The sequence below is a fragment of the Alosa alosa genome, chromosome 20 (genome assembly GCF_017589495.1).
Source record: "Alosa alosa isolate M-15738 ecotype Scorff River chromosome 20, AALO_Geno_1.1, whole genome shotgun sequence".
NCBI lineage: Eukaryota > Metazoa > Chordata > Actinopteri > Clupeiformes > Clupeidae > Alosa > Alosa alosa.
The window spans coordinates 17,898,146-17,921,150 of record NC_063208.1 but is presented as its reverse complement, the minus strand read 5'-3'; the positions used below and the strand labels follow the sequence as shown (position 1 = coordinate 17,921,150).

General features: G+C 44.6%; 1 protein-coding gene across 2 annotated transcripts in view; it reads left to right on the top strand.

Moving 5' to 3' along the window:
- Positions 1-23,005, top strand: part of trappc9 (trafficking protein particle complex subunit 9) — a 231,958-nt gene that overhangs the window by 148,864 nt on the left and 60,089 nt on the right. For both annotated transcript variants that reach the window (XM_048229439.1, XM_048229438.1), the window contains 2 exons: positions 6,107-6,281; positions 10,834-10,924. In XM_048229439.1, coding sequence (XP_048085396.1) covers positions 6,107-6,281; positions 10,834-10,924 — 266 coding nt within the window. The remainder of the gene's footprint in view (positions 1-6,106; positions 6,282-10,833; positions 10,925-23,005) is intronic.

Below are 23,005 nucleotides of genomic sequence, written 5' to 3'. Positions count from 1 at the left end.
CACTCTTCCTCCCTCTCTTCATCACACACTCTCTCTGACACGAAAGACGAGATGCAAATATGAGACGTTTTCCTGCATTGGGGCTCAGTACTGGCAGTTCACTGTTGACTCGGGCTAATTCATTCTCCTGTTTTGCCCTTACCTAATTAACTTGAAGCTGACTCTCAATGGCTTGTCTGAAAAGGGATTGTTAGTTTCCATGCGGTAGCTGTCACTCCTTTTCAATTCCCCTCACATGCTAGTCATGAATTCCAGAAGCGGATTGACTTTCAGGTTCTCATAGCTGGTTGTCACAGACTCAGCAGCCTTAGCTGATTGAAGGGCTATGCTAAATGTCTTGTACACAATGAAATTCCGTAAGTGATGAAAAGTGTTCAGTCACAGTTTATGAATGTTATACATGAGTCATCAGGTGTGTGTGTGTGTGCGGACGCAAGCTCACATGCTTATGTGTGTGTGTGCACGCACGCTCACATGCTTACGTGTGGGTTTGTGTGGGTGGGTGTGTGTGCTCCGATCTGTCAAGCAATGCTTGTTCTCCGCTCCACCACTGACTCTCAGTGGGGTTTGAAGTGGCGAACATCGCAGCATCAGCACCGGAGGGACTCGAGGGGGGGAGAGTGATGTGTCAATCACCACAGCACAGATGAGCAGGATTATGAGAGGCGGGGGGTGGATTGAGCACTCACTGATGGGGAGAGAGATGGCATGAAAGCCTTCAAGTAGCTGCCAGTCTCTGTTACCTCTCTCTGACTCCCTTTTTCTTTTCTCTCTCTCTCTCTCACACACACACACACACACACACACACACACACACACACACACACACACACACACACACACACACACCTCTTACTGAGAAGAAAAATGTGAGAACCAGATGAAAACAAATATGTGATGAGTGTCAGTACTGCCGTGGCCTCAGCTCTGCTCAGTCACTGCTGCTGTGTGTGTGTGTGTGTGTGTGTGTGTGTGTGCTAAAAGCAGAGGGCTGGGGAGCGTTCATATGAACACTGTCCGCTAAGGCAGACAGACTGCCCACTTATGTTCCACCTGACCCATACCACTGTGTCTGGTCTTCATCTCTTAAGATTTATCAGTTTTAGGATAATCTTTCTCCCTTCTCCCGCTTGCTCTCTCTCTCTGTCTCTCTCTCTCACACACACACACACAAACGTCCTCTCATAATTTATCATTGACCTGCCTGCCTGTCTGTCTGTCTGTGCGGGCTGTCCGTCTCTATTCTTGGATCCCACCTGCCGTGCATCTGAATCTTGAGCGGGGCGGCGCTCTCTCACAGTCTTTGCCCGTCTCTTACTCTCCTTCTCTCCTCCCATCTCTCCTCCCTTCTCTCCTCCCATCTCTCCCTCTTTCTCCCTTTCCCCTCCTCCCCATTCACTCCTCTCTGTTTTCATCATCTCCATCTGTTTTCTCTCTCTCTCTCTCTCTCTCTCTCTCTCTCTCTCTCTCTCTTCTCTCTCTCTCTCTCTCTCTCTCTCTTTCTCTCTCCACTATCTGCATCTCTGTTTTTAATCAGTTGTTCCTGTACCTGCCTCTCCTCACTGCGACTCCCAGCTTGTCTAGTGTTTTAGCAGCGGCTCGTATTGGAAGCACTGCTCTCGTGAAAGCCTACGTCTAATGCATAATAAGTGTATTCACGGTGCATTTTAATGAAGTCATTATGGACACTGTAGCAATTATATAGTTTTATGAGCTCCCCCGTCAACGTTGGGAGAGAGCTGTGAATTATTGTAGATACAAGCTTTAGGTTAAGTGCTACCTATGATGTCATTCACCACACACACACAAAGAGAGAGAGAGAGAGAGAGAGAGAAACACACATACTGTACAAAGAGAGAGAGACCACACACACACACAGAGAGGGAAACACATACACATGCACACAGAGAGAGAGAGAGAGAGGGAAACACGCATACAAAGAGAAAGAGAAGCGCACACACACACACACACGCACACACCACACGCACACACGCACACACACACACACACACTCACACTCACACTCACACACAAAAAAAGAGAGCGAGAAACACAAAAGATTGATGCATTATGCATACTGTGCATTATGGATGCGGCCCTTACAGGACAGGTTTCTGCATCTTTGTGCGAAGAGGGGTGATGGTGTTAGGACATTGTCATGCATTTCAAGTACTTATCTTTCCTGGAGTCACAAGGACCTCTGTCAACAATCCCCCCCCCTCCCTCCCCTTACCTTGCATCCCCATGAAGTATGTGGGGAGACTTGGATGGCTTTATCCCCCAATGGGGACTGTCAATCCAAGTAACAACAGTGCATGAAGTAAAGCACACACTTCCTCCTTCTCTTTCACACACACACACACACGCACACACGCACACACACACCTCACTGTGCCTGCAGGTATATGCACGCCTGCTAGATAAATAATGTATTGGTGGGCAATGCTGGATTTTGTGTGTGGGTGTGGATTTTGTGTGTGTGTGTGTGTGTGTTATGGATGGATGACACTGGGGAAAAGCAGGCTATATTTCTTTTGGCTGCTTACTGATTGCCTGTCAGCCGCAAGACACTGATTCATACCACTGAGTATACCTTACACATAATTACCCACCCGCCACACACACACACACACACACACACACTCTACTCTCTCTCTCTCTGTCTCTCTATCACTATCTAACTATTTATCTATCTATCTATCTATCGCTCTTGGTCTCTCAAAGTGACAAAGTTAGGTTATATCTTGGCGATCTAAAACGCATGGTCACTGGCGAATAGCTTAAACAAATTTCGGGGTTTGTCCAGTCCACATTGGGGGTGGTTTTGTTATCAAACGTCAGCGCTTGGCGCAAAGGTTGGTCTTATGTTTCTTAATCAGTCATGGGTGTGTATTGGTCGTAACATCCTTTAAACCAATGAGAATGACATCTGTCATTCCCTTTAACAGCAAGCAGCACAACTTCAAACAGCACATCGGTATTTTGATAGTCAGTGGCGCATTTGAAGGAATCTGCTTGCATGCAAGATCAGATGGAACAGGTATTTACGACGGAGTATTAGGGCCACACATAAAGACAACAAATATTTTTGCCATGGCGAGATTAAACCCGACATGTTGACTTTAAAGTCGCCATGTCGATATTAAACTCGACATTTCGAGAATAAAGTTGATATCTTCTTTAATCTCGACGTGTCGACTTTAAAGTCGACATGCGGACATTAAACTCGAAATAAAGTTTAAATATAGCCTACAATTTAAACTATGTAGCCTACACTAACACACAATAGCCTATGTGACATGAATAATAGGCCTACTTCAAATAGGTGTTATTTCAGATAGATTGCTAGATTGCAGGTATTCAGATAGATTGCATCTTTTCATTGCCGTCATCGTGAAGCGCTGTATCTCGCGGTTATACCATGCACTATTATATTGCTAGAATAATACATGTTTCCAATGATATCATGTTTATATAGTAGGCTACAAAATGTTATTTCACTCTGTTTTACGTGGGTAAGGCCACCGCACATCCAAATAACTGCCCTTCATGACCCACAGGCCGTCACTCTCCATAGTTAACATGCAAAACTCATTTTTCTAAAACTGCTTTTTCCATGTCTCACCTGCACATATATAGGGAGGCTATAAACACAGATATGTATATAGGCCTATACTCTTTTGATCCCGTGAGGGAATATGTGTGCATTTACTTATAGGCCTATATGGGGTTGCCTGGTCGAGAGGACAGCTTCATTCGTCCCTCCATAGACATTCAGCAATAGGCTGTTTTGCATCCATTACAAACAAACAATGTGAAAGTCTGGGATTGGGGAGAGCACTTAGTATACCTTGTCTAGTGCATAAGCATGAAGTTGAACCTTTAGATGAAAAACACTCTTTAATAACAATAAATAAATAATAAACCGCTATGACGTTTAGCCTACTTTTGACCATCGCATTTATCGCCTGTAACTCCGTGATAACAGGAAAGTATTTGGCTGAGCAACGGAGGTTAATATGTTTTATGTTTTGTCTACATGATGTAGGCCTATGTGTAATCATTGTTGCACTCAAGAAAACTGCAATGTTTCATTCGCTTCTCCTCTCAATCGTCTCCGAGCGGTCGTTCTCTCTCCAAACTAACTTTATTCTCAAAATGTTGAGTTTAATCAGCCGACACGCCGAGATTAAAGTCGACATGATATTTCAACTTTATTCTCGAATAAATGTCTATTTTAATGTCGACATAAAAATGAAGCTTTAATTTCTCGCCATGTCTGGGTCTAATAATACTCCGTCGTAGGTATTCCACTAAACCTTGCTTTACTAAAACCTAGCAGAGTATAGCCTACACACATCTGCACTCGTCTATTTTTTCAACTCATTGGCATCCCTTTTTCATTCCTGCAAGAAAGACACACACACACACACACACACACACACACACACACACAAACAAAGAAAGGGTGATTCATGCCATCCCAGACAGGCGTGCTGTAGAGCTGAAGCGTTGATGTGACACGAATCCCTCTTATGAAGTGATGCGAGGGGGCGAGGAGCAAGACGAGGTTCCCAGCGAGCCGAGACCATCCACTCCGACGTCCATGCATCTTCCCAGACCGAGGCAGAAGAGGAGGAAACACTGGAAACCTGAGGGACACGCTGGAGGATGGGGGGGATGGGGGGGATGGGGGGAGGAGGATAAGAAAACAAATGACAAGATGACGGAGTGAACAGGAAGGCAGGAGGGGGACGGGCAGAAAGCAAGATGGACGAAGAGGCGATGATGTGTGACAGAGAGCGCAGGGGGAGGAGGAGGAGAGGAAGTGAGGGATGAGATAGGAAGGAAGTAAAGAGGTGAGAGAGGATGGAGGTACTGAAAGGTAGTGATGGAAAGGGGTGAAGAAAAAAGGGGGATGGAGTGCATTCAGAGAGGGAGGGTGTTGAGGGAGAGGTGAAAAAGATGGGAGGAAGAGAGCGAGAGAATCAGAGATGAGAGGGGAGAAGAGTGGGGAAGGGCAAGGAGAGAGTGACAGCTGAAGAGATGAGGGGTGATGAGATGAGAAATGGAGAGTAAGCAAAGGTGTGTGTGTGTGTCAGGATGGCCCCTACTGACTGGAAGACTTGCACTCTTGGGGCCTTTTGTCACTAACACAGGAAGTGACATAAGCCTGTCAATCTCTGCTGTCTTTGATAAGTGTGTGTGTGTGAGAGAGATTTGTATTCATATGTAGGGTGGTTTGTGTGTATGTGTGATGCAGTAGTAGAGGACTCACACAAAATGGTTGTCCCACAAGTGCTTCAAAATGTTCATACTATGATGCTGAATTCTGTCCTCCAGTCTGAATATCTCCGACTGGCACACACCTGTTTTGCGTCTCCACTCATTTTCCTCGGCTGATACCATAGTCTTATTGATGCTCACTGAGCGCATACTTACAGTTACCAGCATTTGATTTGGCTCAAACCACACACATTCTGGAGGTCATTATTCTCTAAGAACAGCACTCCCACAAATATCCTCTTCTCTTCTCTTTCTCCTCTCCCTCTCCTCTCCTCTCTCCCTCTCCTCTCCTCTCCTCTCTCCTCCTCTCTCTTCCTTCTCTTCTCTTCTCTTCTCTTCTCTTCTCTTCTCTTCTCTTCTCTTCTCTTCTCTTCTTCTTCTCTTCTCCTCTTCTTTCTCTCTTCTCCTCTCCTCTTCTTTATTCCAATGACTCGATGCTTATGGATGCTTGACAGCCTAAAGAGGAGCTAAATTTGTTAGTGTGTGTGCTCCCTTGGTAAAGACGTGATCCTCGTCACACCTGTCCACACTCAGATCTGCTTATGTATTTTTTTTTTTTTATAGCAGGAAATGTGCTCGGAGATAAGAGGTGGAAATGTCAGCAACACATCTCTTTCTACTTATGTCATTCCAATCATGTGCTCACACATACACACACACACACACACACACACACACACACACACACACCTTACTCAGGTGTTCTTTTCAAGCAGAATACTCCAAGATTCATATACTCCATGTCCATAATCCCTTCCTCCCTCTCTCTCTCTCTCTCTCTCTCTCTCTCTCTCTCTCTCTCTCTCTCTCTCTGTCTCAGGATGGCTATCCAGGTGGATAAGTTTGCCTTTGAGAGCGTGCTGGCCCCGCAGGCTGAGGGGGAGGGTGCTGGCGGTGTCCCTGAGCGCTTCAGCAGCCCCAAGCAGCAGGAGGAGCAGCGGCTGCTGGCCCAGAGCAGCCTCATCAACAGCACCCTCAACATCCGCTGGACTATCATATCCTTTAGAACGCTGTGTGTGTGTGTGTGTGTGTGTGTTTGTGTTTGTGTTTGTGTGTGTGTGTGTGTGTGTGTGTGTGTGTGTGTGTGTGTGTGTGTGTGTGTGTGTGTGTGTGTGTGTGCGCGCGTAGGTGTGTATGTGTGTGTTTATGCATGAAGAGAGAGAAAGAGAGAGAGAGACTGACCGATCAGAAAGAGAGAGATGAATAGTGTGTGTGTATTGGTGTCTGTGTGTGTTTGTCCCAGTAGGGGTGAGTGGTAGCCAGCATCTGGACACAGCATCTGCTCTGTGTTGTAGGCTGTGCTCAGCTCTTTACTGCAGCATATGGGGACACGTATGCCATGTGCTTTGGGCTGTGGGCTTCTTTTGACCAAACCCTGTGTGTGTGTGTGTGTGTGTGTGTGTGTGTGTGTGTCTGTGTGTGTGTGTGTGTCTGCACTCTGGATGTGTGTGTGTGTGTGTGTGTGTGTGTGTGTGTGTGTGTGTGTGTGTGTCTACCCTCTGATGAACAATGTGTCTGATGTTTTCATACAGCCGTGGCTACAATTGTTGATATCCTTCCACGAAAAAAGAAAATCACTTCAGTTTTTCTTTGAAATAATTTGAAAATGATGAAAGTAATTTCATTCATCATTCTTTAGTCCATGTTTAATGCAAATTTGCGTTTGATTTGACTCTTCCTTCAACAGAATGTTTTAATTAATGAAACAAATGAAAGAGAAATTGACAAAAATGATATTATTCACCTAATAGTGTGTTGCACAACCTTTAGAGGCAATCACTTCCAACACTTGGCAATCACTGCCAACACTTTCTGTAGCTCTGAACAAGACTTCTGTATCTGTCAACTGGTAGTTCAGCCAAAGTCCTTATGGGCAAGTCTTTCCACTCGGTGGCCATCTTGGTAACGCGCTTTGTGCAATTATCAGGCAGCTATTTTCTTATTCAAGTGAAAATGTTTGAAGTGATTTGGGTCTGGAATCATGGAAGTCCACTTCAGAATAGTCCACTTTTTTAACCATTCTTTGGAGCTTTTAGCCTTCGTGTTTAGATCATTATACTGTTTTGAGGCTGTATGGTTCGCTCCAGGATGCCTTCGAGACTACGTATTTCATTTGTCTGTGAACGTACAGCTGATGTGACTTGCCAAAAAGCACCAGTCTCATCTCATCAGTCCAAAAGACATTTCTCCCAGAAGGATTGTGACTTGATGTTGTGCACTTTCAGTCTGGGGTCGGTTTTCCTTATGCAGCCACATCCAGTCAGGCGGTTTACAGTCCCCTGCACCTTAAACTCGTTAATAACATGTGCAACTGTAGTTTGTCTATGATGTTCTCTCTGATCCTCTCGGCAAACTCTTTCCTTTGATTTCTCTGGGTTGGAGGGTTTCAGACCTGTCTGAACAACTGCCTGAGGTGTTATTGATTGCACGCATTTCATTGAACACGCGTATGCCACAGGTAGACACACCTCAAGAACATGCTGCATTCGGTAGGATCATACTGTAATTTAACAGTCTGGAACTTATTTAGTTTGGTCAGTGGGGCAGTTTTAGATGGTTTTGGTAGGTATTCACAGTGCCTATGACATATCCTGTGATATTGTCATGTATACCACCATAGCTCTAGTGCAGCTTCCTATAAGCTGTTGGAGTTAGGGCATTTAGGACATTGTGGAGACAATCTACAACACACACAAACATTACTTCCTTTGAGCTGTGGGGCTCGAATCACAGGCCTTTTGACGGAGCAAAATGTGAGCTGCCTGTTGAATTTAGATGCGTTGGTGACAACTGAAATGTCTTGTACAATGACCAGAAATAGTGTTTTGTAAAAAGAAATGTAACAGATGGAATGTGAATATCAATTAATATGTGTATGAATTGGACACACGCACACAGAGAGAGAGCGCGCGAGAGAGAGAAAGCCATGTGTTATGTAAACATTTAAATACTTGATCCTGATATGAAAAAGGCTGCACATTATGAAGGCATCGACAGAACAGATGGATGGCAGGTAGAGTGCCAAAAATACACAAAAAGCACATATAAATATACACACACACACACACACACACACACACACACACACACACACACACTCACTCAGTCGTACCTTGATGAGTGGGCACACCCTGTGCAAACAGCCATTCAGACAGGGCTATTGGAACTATCCACTTATGGAAATATGAAAATATGAAAGAAAACGAGCTTAAGAATTTGATGTGGTGTGTGTGATTTCTGTGTATGTGGCTATAACCAGAGGTGTGTGTGTGTGTGGGTGGGTGGGACCGTACGGCTCCACAAACCACTCACTAGCCTCTCGCGTGGGCTGCAGATCAGGACTCACCGCCACAGCCATATATTACTGGCCCGTTAGTCTCTCCCCCACCACATCTCTGCGCGGTTAAAATGGCCGAGCTGCTCTGCACGGGCTCTGCCACGGTCTCTCTCTCCCCGACTCCTCACCCTGAATCAGCTGACCCAGCCAGAAGCAGCCGGGCAGAACCAGATGATATTTATGCAAATGGACAGGAGAGCGAGTGGGGGTTGGGGGCAGGAGCTGGTGCTTTGACCATCCACTTTGATCACCGAAGTCGCAGGCCCCAATGCAGCCCCAGAGAGATGAGTCATTTAAGCCCCGACAACAAAAGATTATGAAATCAGCTGATCATAAAGGCGCTTGTGTTTGTCTGAAGTACTTTTAAAATGAAAAGGAGGATGCGAGGTGGGGACATTGGGGTGCGGGGGAGTTATTTGGGCTTCAGTGTTTTTTCAGGGGATAATGGTGGAGAGAGGCCTTGACGTCTGTGAAGGAATGCATGACAATTTAAAGTTATTTTATTACTTCTGTTTGAAGGGTCCACATGAAACCTTTTTACATTTGTCAGATGGTTCCCTCCTTCTACTGCACATGCTTCGAGCCATGAAACTACCAAGGGACCCCGCATACTTAGCCTAATTGTTCTCATGAGTAATGTTCTGCTCATACTTAAGCATAGTTTAATCTAGACCATGTAGTTTTACTTTAAGGCTACTCTGAAAAATTGACTTTATTTTATTTTTGGTGGTGGAGATCTATCTTTAATCTAGCCTAAGACCACAGCTTAGTGCCCAGTTGCCTTTATCAGTGTGGTCATATCTGATTGCTATTTTAGCTGCAGGACCATAGTAAATCATTCAGTATGTCTGTCTACTTGAAGATATATTAAACATGATTTGGATATAGGTATGTGTGTGTTTGTGTATAGTTGGGCATATGACTCTGTACGTCGTGTGTGTCTGATCACACTGTGAGCATGTGCTTTTGTGGTAGACTCTCTCTCCTCTCTCTCTCTCTCTCTCTCTCTCTCTCTCTCTCTCCTTTCCCCCCCACTCTCTCCCTCCCTCCCTCCCTACCTTCCTCTTCCTTCCCCCAGCTCAACCTGTGAACACTGAGGCATGTACATGCATAAAAGACATCCTCTCTCTAGCGGTACACAGTGACTCCCTAGAGGTGTGTGTGTGTGTTTGTGTGTATGTGTGTGTGAGAAAGAAAGGGACTCGGAACTCTTGGCAGAGCCAGTGCTGGATCAGGCAGCCTCCTCTGCTCTCTCCCAGTCAGCAACACCCTGCCTCCAGCCCTTCCATCCCCCCCATCTCCCCTGGCCACCCCCGCCTCTCCTGGCATTCTCTCTCTCTCCCTCTCAATCTCTCTCGCTCTCTCCAGTGAATACGCCAACATATCAAAAGAGATGGCTGTGCCAGGCCTTGGCTATGTGGCTAATTATAGTTTGGCAGTGCATGCTCTTTTTTGTTCTTTGATATTCTTTCCCTCTCATTTCCTCAATCATGTAATCACTAGATGACTAGAGCTTTGACTTCTTTACCCCTGTAGCTTTGCTGCCGTTGGAACTATGGCAAGCCCATTGGCCCAAAGTGTGTGAAGTGTTTCAGCATACACTTATGAGAAGGTACTGTGATAAATGCATATCCATCCCCTATGCATTCATACCCCAGACACATTTTCTTGCTTTTTGAAGATTAGAAGATGTTACAATCAACGTTCTAGCTTCGATTCGATTGGATTTCTGGCCTGTCAGATATTTTTGTTGTTTGTCTTGCAGTGTGAAAAGTCGAGTACTGACCACAGCAATCATGTCCGATTGAAATGTGCCATTTGAGTTACCATATCGTTATCGTATGCAACTGAAAAAAAAGCAGTCTGCCCAGCTGTTAATTTAAACTAGCTTTATCATCCACTTCCCCTTTTAGGTTGTGGTCACATGAGGCTAGATGATTGAAAACGTTATTTCCCTCATTTGAGATTCCAAATGTTTTGACCTGGCTGGCATTGTGCTGGCGTTTCTTTGTTTAATTGTCCATGTGTTTGTGTGGGAGTTTGTTCTCATGTGACAGTTGTAGCACTTGTAGCTGTGTGTGTTTGTGTGTGTGTGTGTGTGTGTGTGTGTGTGTGTGTGTGTGTGTGTGTGTGTGTGTGTGTGTGTGTGTATGAGTATGTGTGCGTTTGTCCACCCTCTTGACGCCGACGTCTCCTTAACCCGTGCCCACCCGTCTCTGCAGCGCCAGGGTGAAGCGAGCGTGGAGGGCGTGCTCAACCAGCTGGTGCTCGACCATCTGCAGCTGGCACCACTACAATGGGGTAAGTGCCCGCAAGGCGGCCCACGCCGGGCATCAGTCTCATCCGTCCACCCACACCCCAATCCCGCTCCGCCGTGGGCGTCATAACCTCGGTGGAAGCCACCTGCACCGATGCCTTTGCTCTCCCCCTGACATGGATCAGTGGATGGGGGGTCACTTTGATTGGTCGATGTGAGTACTTCCTGTGTGTGTCTTTGTAATGATGGACAGGTGATGGGCGCAGAGGGCCCAATCCACTGCGGTGGTTTGTTAGGAGGCGGGGTGAAACAGTGTTAAAGCAACAGCAGCAGGTGGTCGTTCTCACCGCTAGTTTCCAAAACAAGCGGAGCAATTAGTGTGTGCGCCTCTGTCTGTGTGTGTGTGCCTCTGCCTGTGTGTGTGTTGGGGCGGGGGTGCTGGGTTGGGGTACTGGTGCCTGCCGCCCATGGTCTCAAGCCATGTTTGTGATTTGCATTCATTAGGAGCTCTTGGCCTGCGTTGAACGGGACAGGGGCCGCAGGAGACAACCCCTCCGCCCCCTCACCCCCCAAGCAGGGTCTTGTAAGCAGGGTTCGCCGTGCCGGCCGCACAGGGTTTGTTTGTGGAGCGATCTCGGACGTGTCGACTAGAGAAGCGGACCTCGCTTTTAATTAGTCTCAGAGCTATCTCTCTGTCTGTATCGCTCCACAGGAGTGAGGGATGAAGAGAGGGGAGGTGAAAGCAGGGAAGAGGGGGGAGAGAGAGAGAGAAGGGATGTGAGACACGGAGAGATGGAGGGAGCGTGGGCAGTCGTCAGAGGAGGAAAAACATGCAGGAGAGGGTGTCAGGGACATGGAGAGGGAGTGGAAAGAGCTGTAGAGAGGGGAGAGAGGGACAACATGTCATGGAATGAGAGAGAGAGAGAGACAGACAGAGAGAGATGGCTGGGAGGTTGGAGGAGGGGGAGCCATCTGTGCTCTCCTCCCGGCCTCGCTAGGGTGGATTTTGTGGGTTTCCAGCAGCAGGATCAAAGCCCTGAGCCCATTTCTAATTTTACTCGGTCCCTCTCCAGGTGTTGGCAGCCAGCATCTCAAAACAGGTTCTCTTCACACCATGTTTTTTTTGTGTGTGTGTGTGTGTGTGTGTGTGTCTTGAAAGTACATGCTGTTTTTTCCTCCAGCTCTCCCCATCTCCCCTGCTCAATTCGCTCATCTTCAGAGCTCAGTGCTCAGTTGGGCAGACTTCCATTTCATTGCTTTTGACACCGGGCTGTAAGAACTGCTCCATCCTTTCATATGCGCCAAACAGCTCCAACTCCTTAATGGCAGTTTGCTCCATTAAGTTTGTTTTTAGCCGTTTAAGACGTTGCAGAAGGTTCAATAGTTTTTTGGTGGCACTGCCCCTGAGTTGGCTGCACCATGTGTCTGTGTGTGTGTTTGTGTGTGTGTGTGTGAGTATAGTATATTTGTGTGTGTGTGTGTGTGTGTGTGTGTGTGTGGTCCTGAGGTTTGCCCATCTCTCAATTAGTGCTCCACTAATTTCCAGCAACATTGCGAGGCCTCTATCATCTGTGCTGGTGGCTGGCTATCACTGCCTCAATTACCCAGCCTCCTTCAGCCTCTTCCCCCAAGGATGGGAAAGCCATTACAGCCCGCCGGATGTTTCAAATGTCATGGAATCTCCCAGGATCTCCCTTCAGGTGATTAACAGCACAATTCCTCAGTGATCAGCGCACACACACACACACACACACACACACACACACACACACACACACACACACACACACACACACACACACACACACACACACACACACACACACACACACACACACACAGTGTTGTATAAAGTACTAGAAAGCAATACTTGAGTAAAAGTACAAGTATCGTACTAGAAAAAGACTTTGGTAGAAGTGAAAGTTGCCTTTTAGAATATTACTTAAGTAAAAGTCTTAAAGTATCTGATATATACTGTACTTAAGTATCAAAAGTATTTTTCTGATATTTAATGTACTTAAGTATTTGAAGTAAAAAGTAAAAACCAAGCGGTTTTGTTTTGAACTTTTATTGTAAACTTTATTTTGGCTTTCTTATAGTAAAGCATAAAGCATATTCAGGGTTCCCATATCTTCTTAATCTCACTCATCAAATCAAATCACATTCTTTTCTAGGACTTTTTAGGCACAATTCTCTGAAATGAAAAATAAATAACTTATTTCTTTCACAAAAAAAAATGACCTGCTTGTAGGGAGAACATTTTGGCATAGGCGGAGGTTGACATTTGAGCCAGGGAGGGGCAGACAAAAAAATAAGAATAATTGTAGCAGCTGAGACCTGGCCTACCACTTGGGGAACACAGCATGAGCACATATGGAGAAAACAAATATGCTAAATAAAGATATGTATAATTACATTGTAACAATTTAACAATTCGTCCTTATGAAATCCAATGCAGCACGGTTGGCTTGAAACGCAAAATAAACATTCGGGGCTTAGCCTTTCTTTTACTGTCTATGGCTTAGCCCATAGGGTCTGGTTGCTGCTCACATTTGATAAATTAATCCACCGCCTCTAGCCTCATTTGCGCCACACTGATTGAATATTTTGTACAATCATATTTTCTCAATTAAAGAATGTAATGAACTGTTGCCATCTTGACATTTCTGTTTGCTATTAAAAATGAACTATATAGCCTATAGCCACCTAGCAGAGTGGAGTTTTAAATAACAACATGCATCGGTTCATGTATGCTAAGGAGAACGAGTCATTAAACACTCAAATTCGATTCTATAAAGGCAAAGTAAGTAAACTCCAAACTGTAGGCTTTTGAGGGCAGGGCAGACCTAAATCATAGCGATAACTCCAAGAATCAAAGGAAGTGTTCACCTACCTAACAGTCTGCCTCTCCAAACGCAGAAACGAAGCGCAATCACGCCATTACGTTAAGACAAAAATATTCATATTTTGCTGTAATCCAATGACACGAAAAAGAGTAATCCACAGCGATCAGTATAGGCCTAGATGCACAAAAAGGGTCATGGTGTATCTAGCCAGGCCTACGCGCGTCACATTCACCAGCCAGTTCCAACGAGGCTTCGCCACTTTGCTGTTTAAACAAAGTGGAATAAAAATTCCAAATCTACACACAACGCAATATCAATTAGTAAGCTGACAGGACATTTATATTCATGGCATTTAGGCAACCTTTATTGCAACGTTGGCACGGCAAGATGTCTATACTAGTGCAACAGTAATTTTTGATTTTTGCGTCCTGCATGCCTCGTCAGGTTGGCCGTAATGTCACTTTCGATGTGAAGGATCGCAAGAGAAGAAAACCTGGCTGCTCCCATCATCAACCGCAGCCCGTTCCTTATATTGTTGTTTGGTGTTATTTAAATTATTTTTAAAATATCTGGTCATGCCAGACGTATTTCACTAATGTATGAAAAAATGTAATTACCCGTTTCCACCAGGGGGGGCAGTGCTCCCCCTGCCCCCCCACAAACTCCGCGTATGCATTTTGGTCATGTGGCATGAGCATTTCTAGGGCTTACTCCACAGGTCACCGTCAATCACACACACACACACAGGCCACCTATGTCCAGCAGCTACTAATATGCCAGTCATTAGTTGAAACTGAAAAGGTGTCTGTTCATCTTCAAAAGAAGTTGGTTTTCAAAGTTGCCAGAATTCAGTGCCTGGGAGTTTCAGGCCCAAGACCGACCATAGTGGTGGAAATTGGATAAATTAAGCAACATTTCAGCTCTTACTATCCTGTAGTTTTTATTAGTACCATGGTTCAACAAATGTGTAAAGGTTATATAATAATTCACTTAAACTGAGAAGTTAACAAAAAATATTCCACTATTCCACAAGTTACCAAAACAGAAAGAAAGAAAGAAAGAAAGCCTTTGAAATGTAGCCTATCCCATGCTTCCACAAAGAGGCATATTGAACTAATGTTTAGGCTACATGTTTCTTGCATGGGTAGGCTATATTGTTGTTTGGTGATTTAGCCTACTCCTTTACTACACCCTCTTCTGAGCAAACAAGGCATTTAGGTTTATCATGTAGGGTAATTGCTCTTTCTTACATTAAATAACTTTAATTTATCCTCTCTACTTGTCCCTGTAGTCATGGCCTCATTTTCAGTGGTCGACTGGTTGATCTGCTGCTCAGTCTCTCCTGGCCTCGTTCTACCCTCCATCCTTCCTGACGCTTGTGTCTACTGTAGGGCCGGCTTGGCTATCCGTATCTGAGAAAACTTTTTGGAAAAGCGGGATATATGGACGCAACCAACTCTTTTTGGGAGGGGAGAACTCCCTCACGTAGGCTACAACCCATGCAGAGGCATTGCATTGGTGTCATGCACAGAATGCGGAACGTGTCCTACTTTAAGAAAAGATAGACTAACGTGACAAATGTCAATATTTATTTCCTCGACCGGGCCAAAAGTGAAGCGGCCCACCGGGAATTTTCCCTATTACCCACCCCGGGCCTGATTCAGTCTTACTCTTCTTGGACTGAAGACAACTCCTGCGATGCTATGGATAAATAGCCTTTCACAGGCCGCTAGGGCAGGTAGCCGATGTACAGAAACATTTCTTGCAAATACGGCCACGGGTGTATGATGTTCTCTTCACCACTACCCTGTTCACCGAGTTCACCACTATCGTCGGGGTGGTCGTCTATGATAATGGGAGGTCCTCCAGTAGGTGCTCGTGATTCCATGGCGGTTTCAGTTGTGTGTCCTCCTCCTTTAGCAACAAACAAGAGCTGAAATAGATAGGCCAAGCGTATGGAGCGGGCGTCGCGTAATGCAATCTAGGAGCAGTGATTAGCCAAACCTCCCTTATTGCAGTCGCACACATTTTTTCTAATTTTATGTTTTAGTAACGAGTAACGAAGATGCTTAGTGGAAATATAACGGAGTAAAAGTATACATTTTATCTAGGAAATGTAGTGGAGTAAAAGTGGAAGTTGACATAAATTTAAATAGCGAAGTAAAGTACAGATACGTGAAATTCCTACTTAAGTACATTAACGAAGTATTTGTATTCCGTTACATTACAACACTGTCCACACACACATTAGCACAATCATACGCACACCCATACACACACAAGCGTCTTTCCACATGGCATTTATTTAGGCTTGACTGCCGTTTAAACTGGCCTCGCACGTCTCTAAGATGGTGCTTGAGGGAGCCCATCCCTGTAGATATAAGTCTATCTGAAGCCATTTTGTTTCTTTAGAATGCCACTTAATAAGTCGAAAGTCAAGTCAGAAAGTCAAATGGAGGAGTCATTTAGTGATGACTGAGTCTTGTTACACCATTTACGACAGTGTAGTAACATATTTATGCCTATGTTATTTTGGGCTGTTACTATTACTATTAGACTAAAATTTGAGATTTGCTCTGCAGGTCCGTCTGCCCAAGAGGCCATTGAAGCCCAATTCCAATGTCCCTAAAACACAGGATTCATCCAATTTAAAATTTCAATCTGCTGATCATGGCATGGATGTAGGCAGACATGAGCCACTTTTCTGTGGTCAGTTAGAACTGAGTTAACAACTGCCATTTAATGAAACCTTACAATTTACAGAGCATGTGTTTACAGAGCTGTTTCATATGACTTTGACGGGTGGAAGGAGAAATACAATTTCAACAGTAAGAGTTTGTTGATGCACCAAACTACTGAAATCGATCTTTTAATATGAGAATGGAGAGCAGGAAATGTTTGGATTTGAAGTATCAATACCTCAGGATCAATTCACATATCACTATTGAGGAATGAGTGGACGTGTAGTGGAAAGAAGTACTTCTATAAACCAAGCCGTTTTAGCGTTCAAACGTGGAAATTATGCCAGCAAAGCGTTGCAACAGTAATGGACTTAATAGCATTCGTGCAGCAGAGGTTAATGCACACTGCTTTGCATCAAGACCACATTACCTCTGGTCTCAAGTGAAAAACTCCCCATTATTCTCCAGGCATGATGCTTTGTGAATGCTTCGATATGCGGTACTCAATGGTAAGAAAAAATAAAGCTGAAATCCATGATCTCTTTTATCAACAAGGTGTTATATGGCAGGAGTACCATCGTGGGATTACGCCTGCGTATCAAGAGGGCCATTTAGAGAGTGTTTACCCACACTGTCAAGGACGGGGACAATACGGCAAAGTGCCTCTCCAGCATTAGTGCTGTGGTCACTACGCTTCTGCCAGTGAATCGTGAAAACAGGGGCCTTTGAAAATTATCTATAAAAAAAGGTATATAATATAAAATTTATATTTCTATAAAGAAATACGAAAATAAACATGTTCAGCATATCATATTGAGGACAACTCATGCTGAGGCACATCTTCAAAATCAGTTTGAAAAATGCTATTTTGCTTGCATTACCAGTGATTTGTAGATTGCTTAGGTCCCCAAACGTAATGTAATCTCCTGCAGACCTCTTGTTTGGTGCGAGCTGCATTTGCCTGACTGTCCCCTGCAGGCCATAGCTGTTGCCAGTTACCATAGCAACCAGTAGAGTCTAGATTTTTTTCCCTTCTTTTTTTTCTTTCAGAAGCATCCACGGTTAGGGTTACAACTCTGTTTGCATGTCATGGAAATGATCTGAAGGTTTTTCATTTGAAGTGCCTGAGAGGTTCCCATTTGTGAACACTTTTTAGCAAAGTACACCTGATGGAAGTCATGGGATGTGTGTGTGTGTGTTAAAAAGTGTGTGTTAACTAATTTCAGAGAAAGTGAGAAAGTTAGAGGCTGGGGATGTGCTTACACACATATATTAATGTGTCTCCAGCTGCTATGTAATAAAAGCCTCATATCCCATCACTCTGTTCTGTTAAGAGACTCAAGCTGTGCTAGTTCACACCCTTACTTGATCGAACAGTGTCAACACAATCACATTAATACTATTGTTCTCACAAAAGCCACTGCAGTTGTATGCGCCGGATGGATCATCGTGTTTACCATGTAATGATCTTCTCTAATTGATAGCCAAGGTTGCAGTGTAGGAAAGCAGTCATAAGGCAAATAATGTACCTCAATCTCTTCAAATGTGATGGATATCCCTTAGTCAGATATGAAGACCACAAGTTTAAGTGACTATGTATGTTATTATGACCAGAGCCATATGTCAGAGTGATGGGAGACAATTGCTTCACTTAAGGGAAGAGGAGAAATAGACTTCTCTGCATAGACTGTCTGCCTCTTCACCCCCTCCATGTTTTGAACTGTCTGTCCACTAGCCACTTTTTACCACCGTCTTCTGCCTCACTGTTTGCGTGCTATATTAGCACATTAGCACATATGCATAACCCCTCCCTCCATGCCACAGCCAAACTGTGGCCACACTTATACCTTTTCTTAATATAGTTATATATAGATATATAGAAAAATAGACTTTATTCTTGCACTGTTGCACTGTTTGACTTACTCATTTGCACCGTCACCATGACACTCACTCACACAGAGCACCTTACCTTACCTTACTATGCACAGTATCACAGGCTCAGTCCCTGCCTCAGTCATTGTAAGCACCTCTTGATTGATTAATCACCCACTATGTGGATACTGTTTTTTAGAATTGATTTAGATTAAGTATAAGTATATTAAATATAAGTATATTAAGTTATTTAGTATAATTTGTATTTTAGTATATTTAGTATATTCTTTATCTTCTACTATCCTTATTGCTTAGTTGTGTTTTTTATATTATATACTTTGAATTACTTTTTCTGTTGTTAGTGAATGTGTGTGTGTTGTCTGTATGCTACTGAGACCTTGAATCTCCCCTGGGGATCAATAAAGTATCTATCTATCTATCTATCTATCTATCTATCTATCTATCTATCTATCTATCTATCACTGCCAAGTAAAGATAGCTTTAAAACATGTCACACCAACAACACTATGTCAGCCTGGCACCACAGAAATAGAGCCACTGCAGCGAGTGACATAACCAACTCGGTCAGAGTGAACCTTACAGGTGTCATTACATGACCTTGTTATCAGAAATCATTCACTTGATATAAAGATATTAAAGAGTCCCTTTTGGACAGTTGACAACTGTATTTGTAGATGTATACTTACTGGCCTGTATGCTTATTGTGTGACCGGGAATATGTTGGTGACACATGGGGCTGGTGGGCAGCCGTGGCCCACTGGTTAGCACTCTGGACTTGTAACCGGAGGGTTGCCGGTTCGAGCCCCGACCAGTGGGCCGCGGCTGAAGTGCCCTTGAGCAAGGCACCTAACCCCTCACTGCTCCCCCGCGCCGCCGTTGAAGCAGGCAGCTCACTGCGCCGGGATTAGTGTGTGCTTCACCTCACTGTGTGTTCACTGTGTGCTGTTTGTGTTTCACTAATTCACCGATTGGGTTAAATGCAGAGACCAAATTTCCCTCACGGGATCAAAAAAGTATATATACTTATACTTATACATGTGGCTGAATAATACTGCCTGAAAGTCACATGAATGGTCAAGGCTGTAAACTCCACATTTGCAACATTTGGTGATTTTTATGGAACATTATTTAGCCTGTGGGGATTTAGCTCTTGTAGGGAGGTGGGGGTGGGGTGGGGGGTGCTTGTGAGAAAGTAAGTCATTATACTTTTCCACAAAAGCTGAGACATTCATAGATTTATTTGGTTCAGGCGGGTCAGGCGCCTCCTCAGCCAAATGCAGGGGTGCAGCGGAGCCTGCAGACAGACAGGCCAACTAATCTAGAGAGAGAAGGTGCATGTTTAACCCGCTCATTATCATGCATTACACGCCTGAATGGGGTAATCAGAGCCATGGATGCATGGGTGTATGTTTAGGTGGGGACGCTAGGTACTAGTCCCCATCAATATTTTGAGATGACAAAATTGTCAAATCAAATTTTAAAAATGGCAAAAGCATCGAAATCGAGTTTCTTCACTTGGTATCAGTATCGAAACAATAAGTGACATTGTGACAACAGGAATTGGGGATGTGTCCCCACCAAAACTGAGACCAAACCTACACCCTTGCATGGATGCTTCAGTAGCTGTGTTTAGATTAGAATAGATTCAACTTTATTGTCATTGTGCAAGTACAAAGACAACGAAACTCTGCATGTTTGTTTGTCCGTGTGTGTATAGGGTCAAGGGGAAGCCGTGGCCTACTGGTTAGCATTTCGGACTTGTAACCAGAGGGTTGCCGGTTCGAACCCCGACCCGTAGGAACGCCTGAAGTGCCCTTGAGCAAGGGATTAGTGTGTGCTTCACCTCACTGTGTGTGTTCACTGTGTGCTGAGTGTGTTTCACTAATTCACGGATTAGGATAAATGCAGAGACCAAATTTCCTTACGGGATCAAAAGAGTATGGACCCTTTCAAGAGAGTTCCATTATCAGCATCATAGTTGGCCCCACAAGACTTCCTTTTTAACATTCCATATGTTATCTTAATGCAGAGGAAGTAGATTGGGGCCCAAATAGAATATTCAAGCATTGTTTTTGTTTTTATTGTTGAAAGGGTCTATATACTTACACTTATGTCCATGTGTGTGTATATGTGTACTCCGTGCGTGCGTGCGTGCGTGCGCCTGGGTCAGTTCATGCTGGCTGTACAGTAGCCTCAGTGCTGACCGCAGCCCTTGGCCTGTGCATCCCTCTTAGCTTGTCTTCATCAGAGGAGAGCAGTCATACAGTATAAATAAACACATACGCGCCAAATGTCAGCTGAGGCAGCCACTGTGTCTGTGCCAACTTTCCTTCTGGAGCGCTGTCTCTCTCTCTCTCTCTCTCTCTCTTTTCTCTCTTTCTGTTTGTCCCTGTTTTTCTCACCGTTGCGCTCTCTCTCTTTTGCTTTCTCACCATCCCTTCTCATCTCTTCTCTCTCTCCTGTTCCAGTCCCCTCTCTCTCTTTTCCCTCTCTTTCTCCTCTCTTGCTCAGTCTCTCTCCCCATGCTCTCTCTGTCTCTCTCTCTCTCTGTCTGTTTCTCTGTTTTCCCCCCCATTGTTTCCCCCTAGGCATTGCAGGACAAACGGGCGGCGGACCTGTTTTCATCTTTTTTTCCCTCCACGCCATTGTTTCCCAGAAGGTTAGGGTGAGGGGGGAGCTGTGAAGTGAAAGGACAAGTGTGTGTGTGTGTGTGTGGCTAATTAGCAGCTGTTGGGCAGGGACAGAGATGTGGAAGAACAGAAGACCGTGTTGGCCAATACAACTTCAAAGTGCAGATCAGAGGCCACTTGGCTTGTCTTGGGTCTCTTTTCTCCTCCAGCCAGTAATTCGCTCATCCATTATACTTGATTACCTCTGTCTGTGCTTATGCTGTGAGACTTCGCCAAGCCCCTACTTCCCACTAATTTCTGCATGTCTGCCATCAATAATGGATTTCGACACATTAAATATATGTATAATGTCCCGTCATGCAAATCAAGACCGTGTACTTACCTCCTTTGCTGCCTTTGCTAAGTCTTTTTTTATTTTAAGCAGGCTCCTGTTGAAAGGACTAGGACTCATTTGAAATTATCTTTGTGGTAGATCAGTTTGATATTTCTGGGTGAAAATGGGGATATTTCTAAAACTTTTACACTTTTGTGATGCAGCTGTGCAACCTTATCAAAGAGAGGGAGGAAGAGGAGTGGGAGGGGAAAACAGACAATCACACACTCACACACACACACACTCACTCACTCACACACACACACACACACACACACACACTCACACACACACACAAATTCAGATTGGGTCGCCAAGATCTTGCCAAATGTTATTTCGGTGGGGTTCACGCCGGTGCCATAATCCACCACACTGCACCACAATAAATGGCTTTCATCAAGCGGCAGCTGGAAGTTTGGGCGTAGCTTTGCTCCTCGGGTTGGCTGGAGACGGTGGGGTGGAGACAGCAGTGTGATGGAGTAGAGAATATAACACTTTCATTAGACGAGAGAAGAGACGCTAGCACAGAAAAGCCCCTTTAACCCTTAAAGGTGTAGGTTTTTGAACGTTCTAAGTTCCGCAACAATTGAAGGTTCTAAAATTCTATGTTGAATTCAATGAACCCAGATATTCTTTAGAACGTTCATTTCTCAACATTCCCGTCGGTACTCCTTTAAGGGTTAACATGCAAGAAGGATGTTGATGGCTTAGGGACGAGGATGTGGATGATGCTGCAAATAAGAGTGATGAAGATGATTTCAGCGGCCACAGTTTGTTTTAACCATTAAAGGTAGTTATGTGTGCCGATGGAAACAACAGACCAATGCTGTTGGCAATGGTGGTGAAGAAAGTGAATATCTGTGAAAGTCTGTGAATCTTCTGAACCTGGAGTTTTACGTCATACTATAAATCAGGGATTTCTAAATCGGTAGCTCTTCGATGGCCAAACCTTTTACCAAAGACAGAGCCACAGAGCCTTCCCTGCGGCCCAGGTGAGTGAGGGGTTTTGGAGTTGTGTTGTGGGGAAATTATCTTTTCCGTTATTTATGTGTGGTTTCGCCCATGTTGGAAATTTATTCAAGCCTTTCAAGCAGTGGCAGCGAGCTTCTGGAGAAGTGAGGCCACCGTTTGGCATCTGAATTTCACCAACAGGCTCTGAGAAATGCTAAACTGTTTGTTTACCAGCTTACTCACAGGCCAGTGCATATATTCTATGGACCCATTGAATAGAACCTCTAAGGTCTGAAGTAAAATATTACAATAGCTCAAAATATGGCAAGTCAAAAAGCCATAATGACAAAGATCACATTGTTGAAATGTAGAGGTGTATGTGTGTGTGTTTATATGTCTGTGGATGGGTGGGAGGGGTGGCACACAGGTAATTTCAGGTGGCAGATGATGCAGCCCTTCTCCCAGGTGTCATGTAGATCATCACTGGCAGCTGGCGTTCATGGCTGATCTTAAGCAGCCCTGACACAGTTTGTCCACAACACTATCCCGTACCAGCCAACAAATACCAGTCGCATCTTAAGCTCTTCATCTTCATCTTCTTGTCCTGGACTCAGTCCACTGTCCAAAACACCTCACACTAAACCTGCAGCGTGGTACAGCCTGGTCCAGACCAGCATCCCACATCCCAAAAGCCCAGGCTACTAGCTTTCATGCCAGCAGCACTCTTGAGGCATCGGGGAGTGAGGTTTAC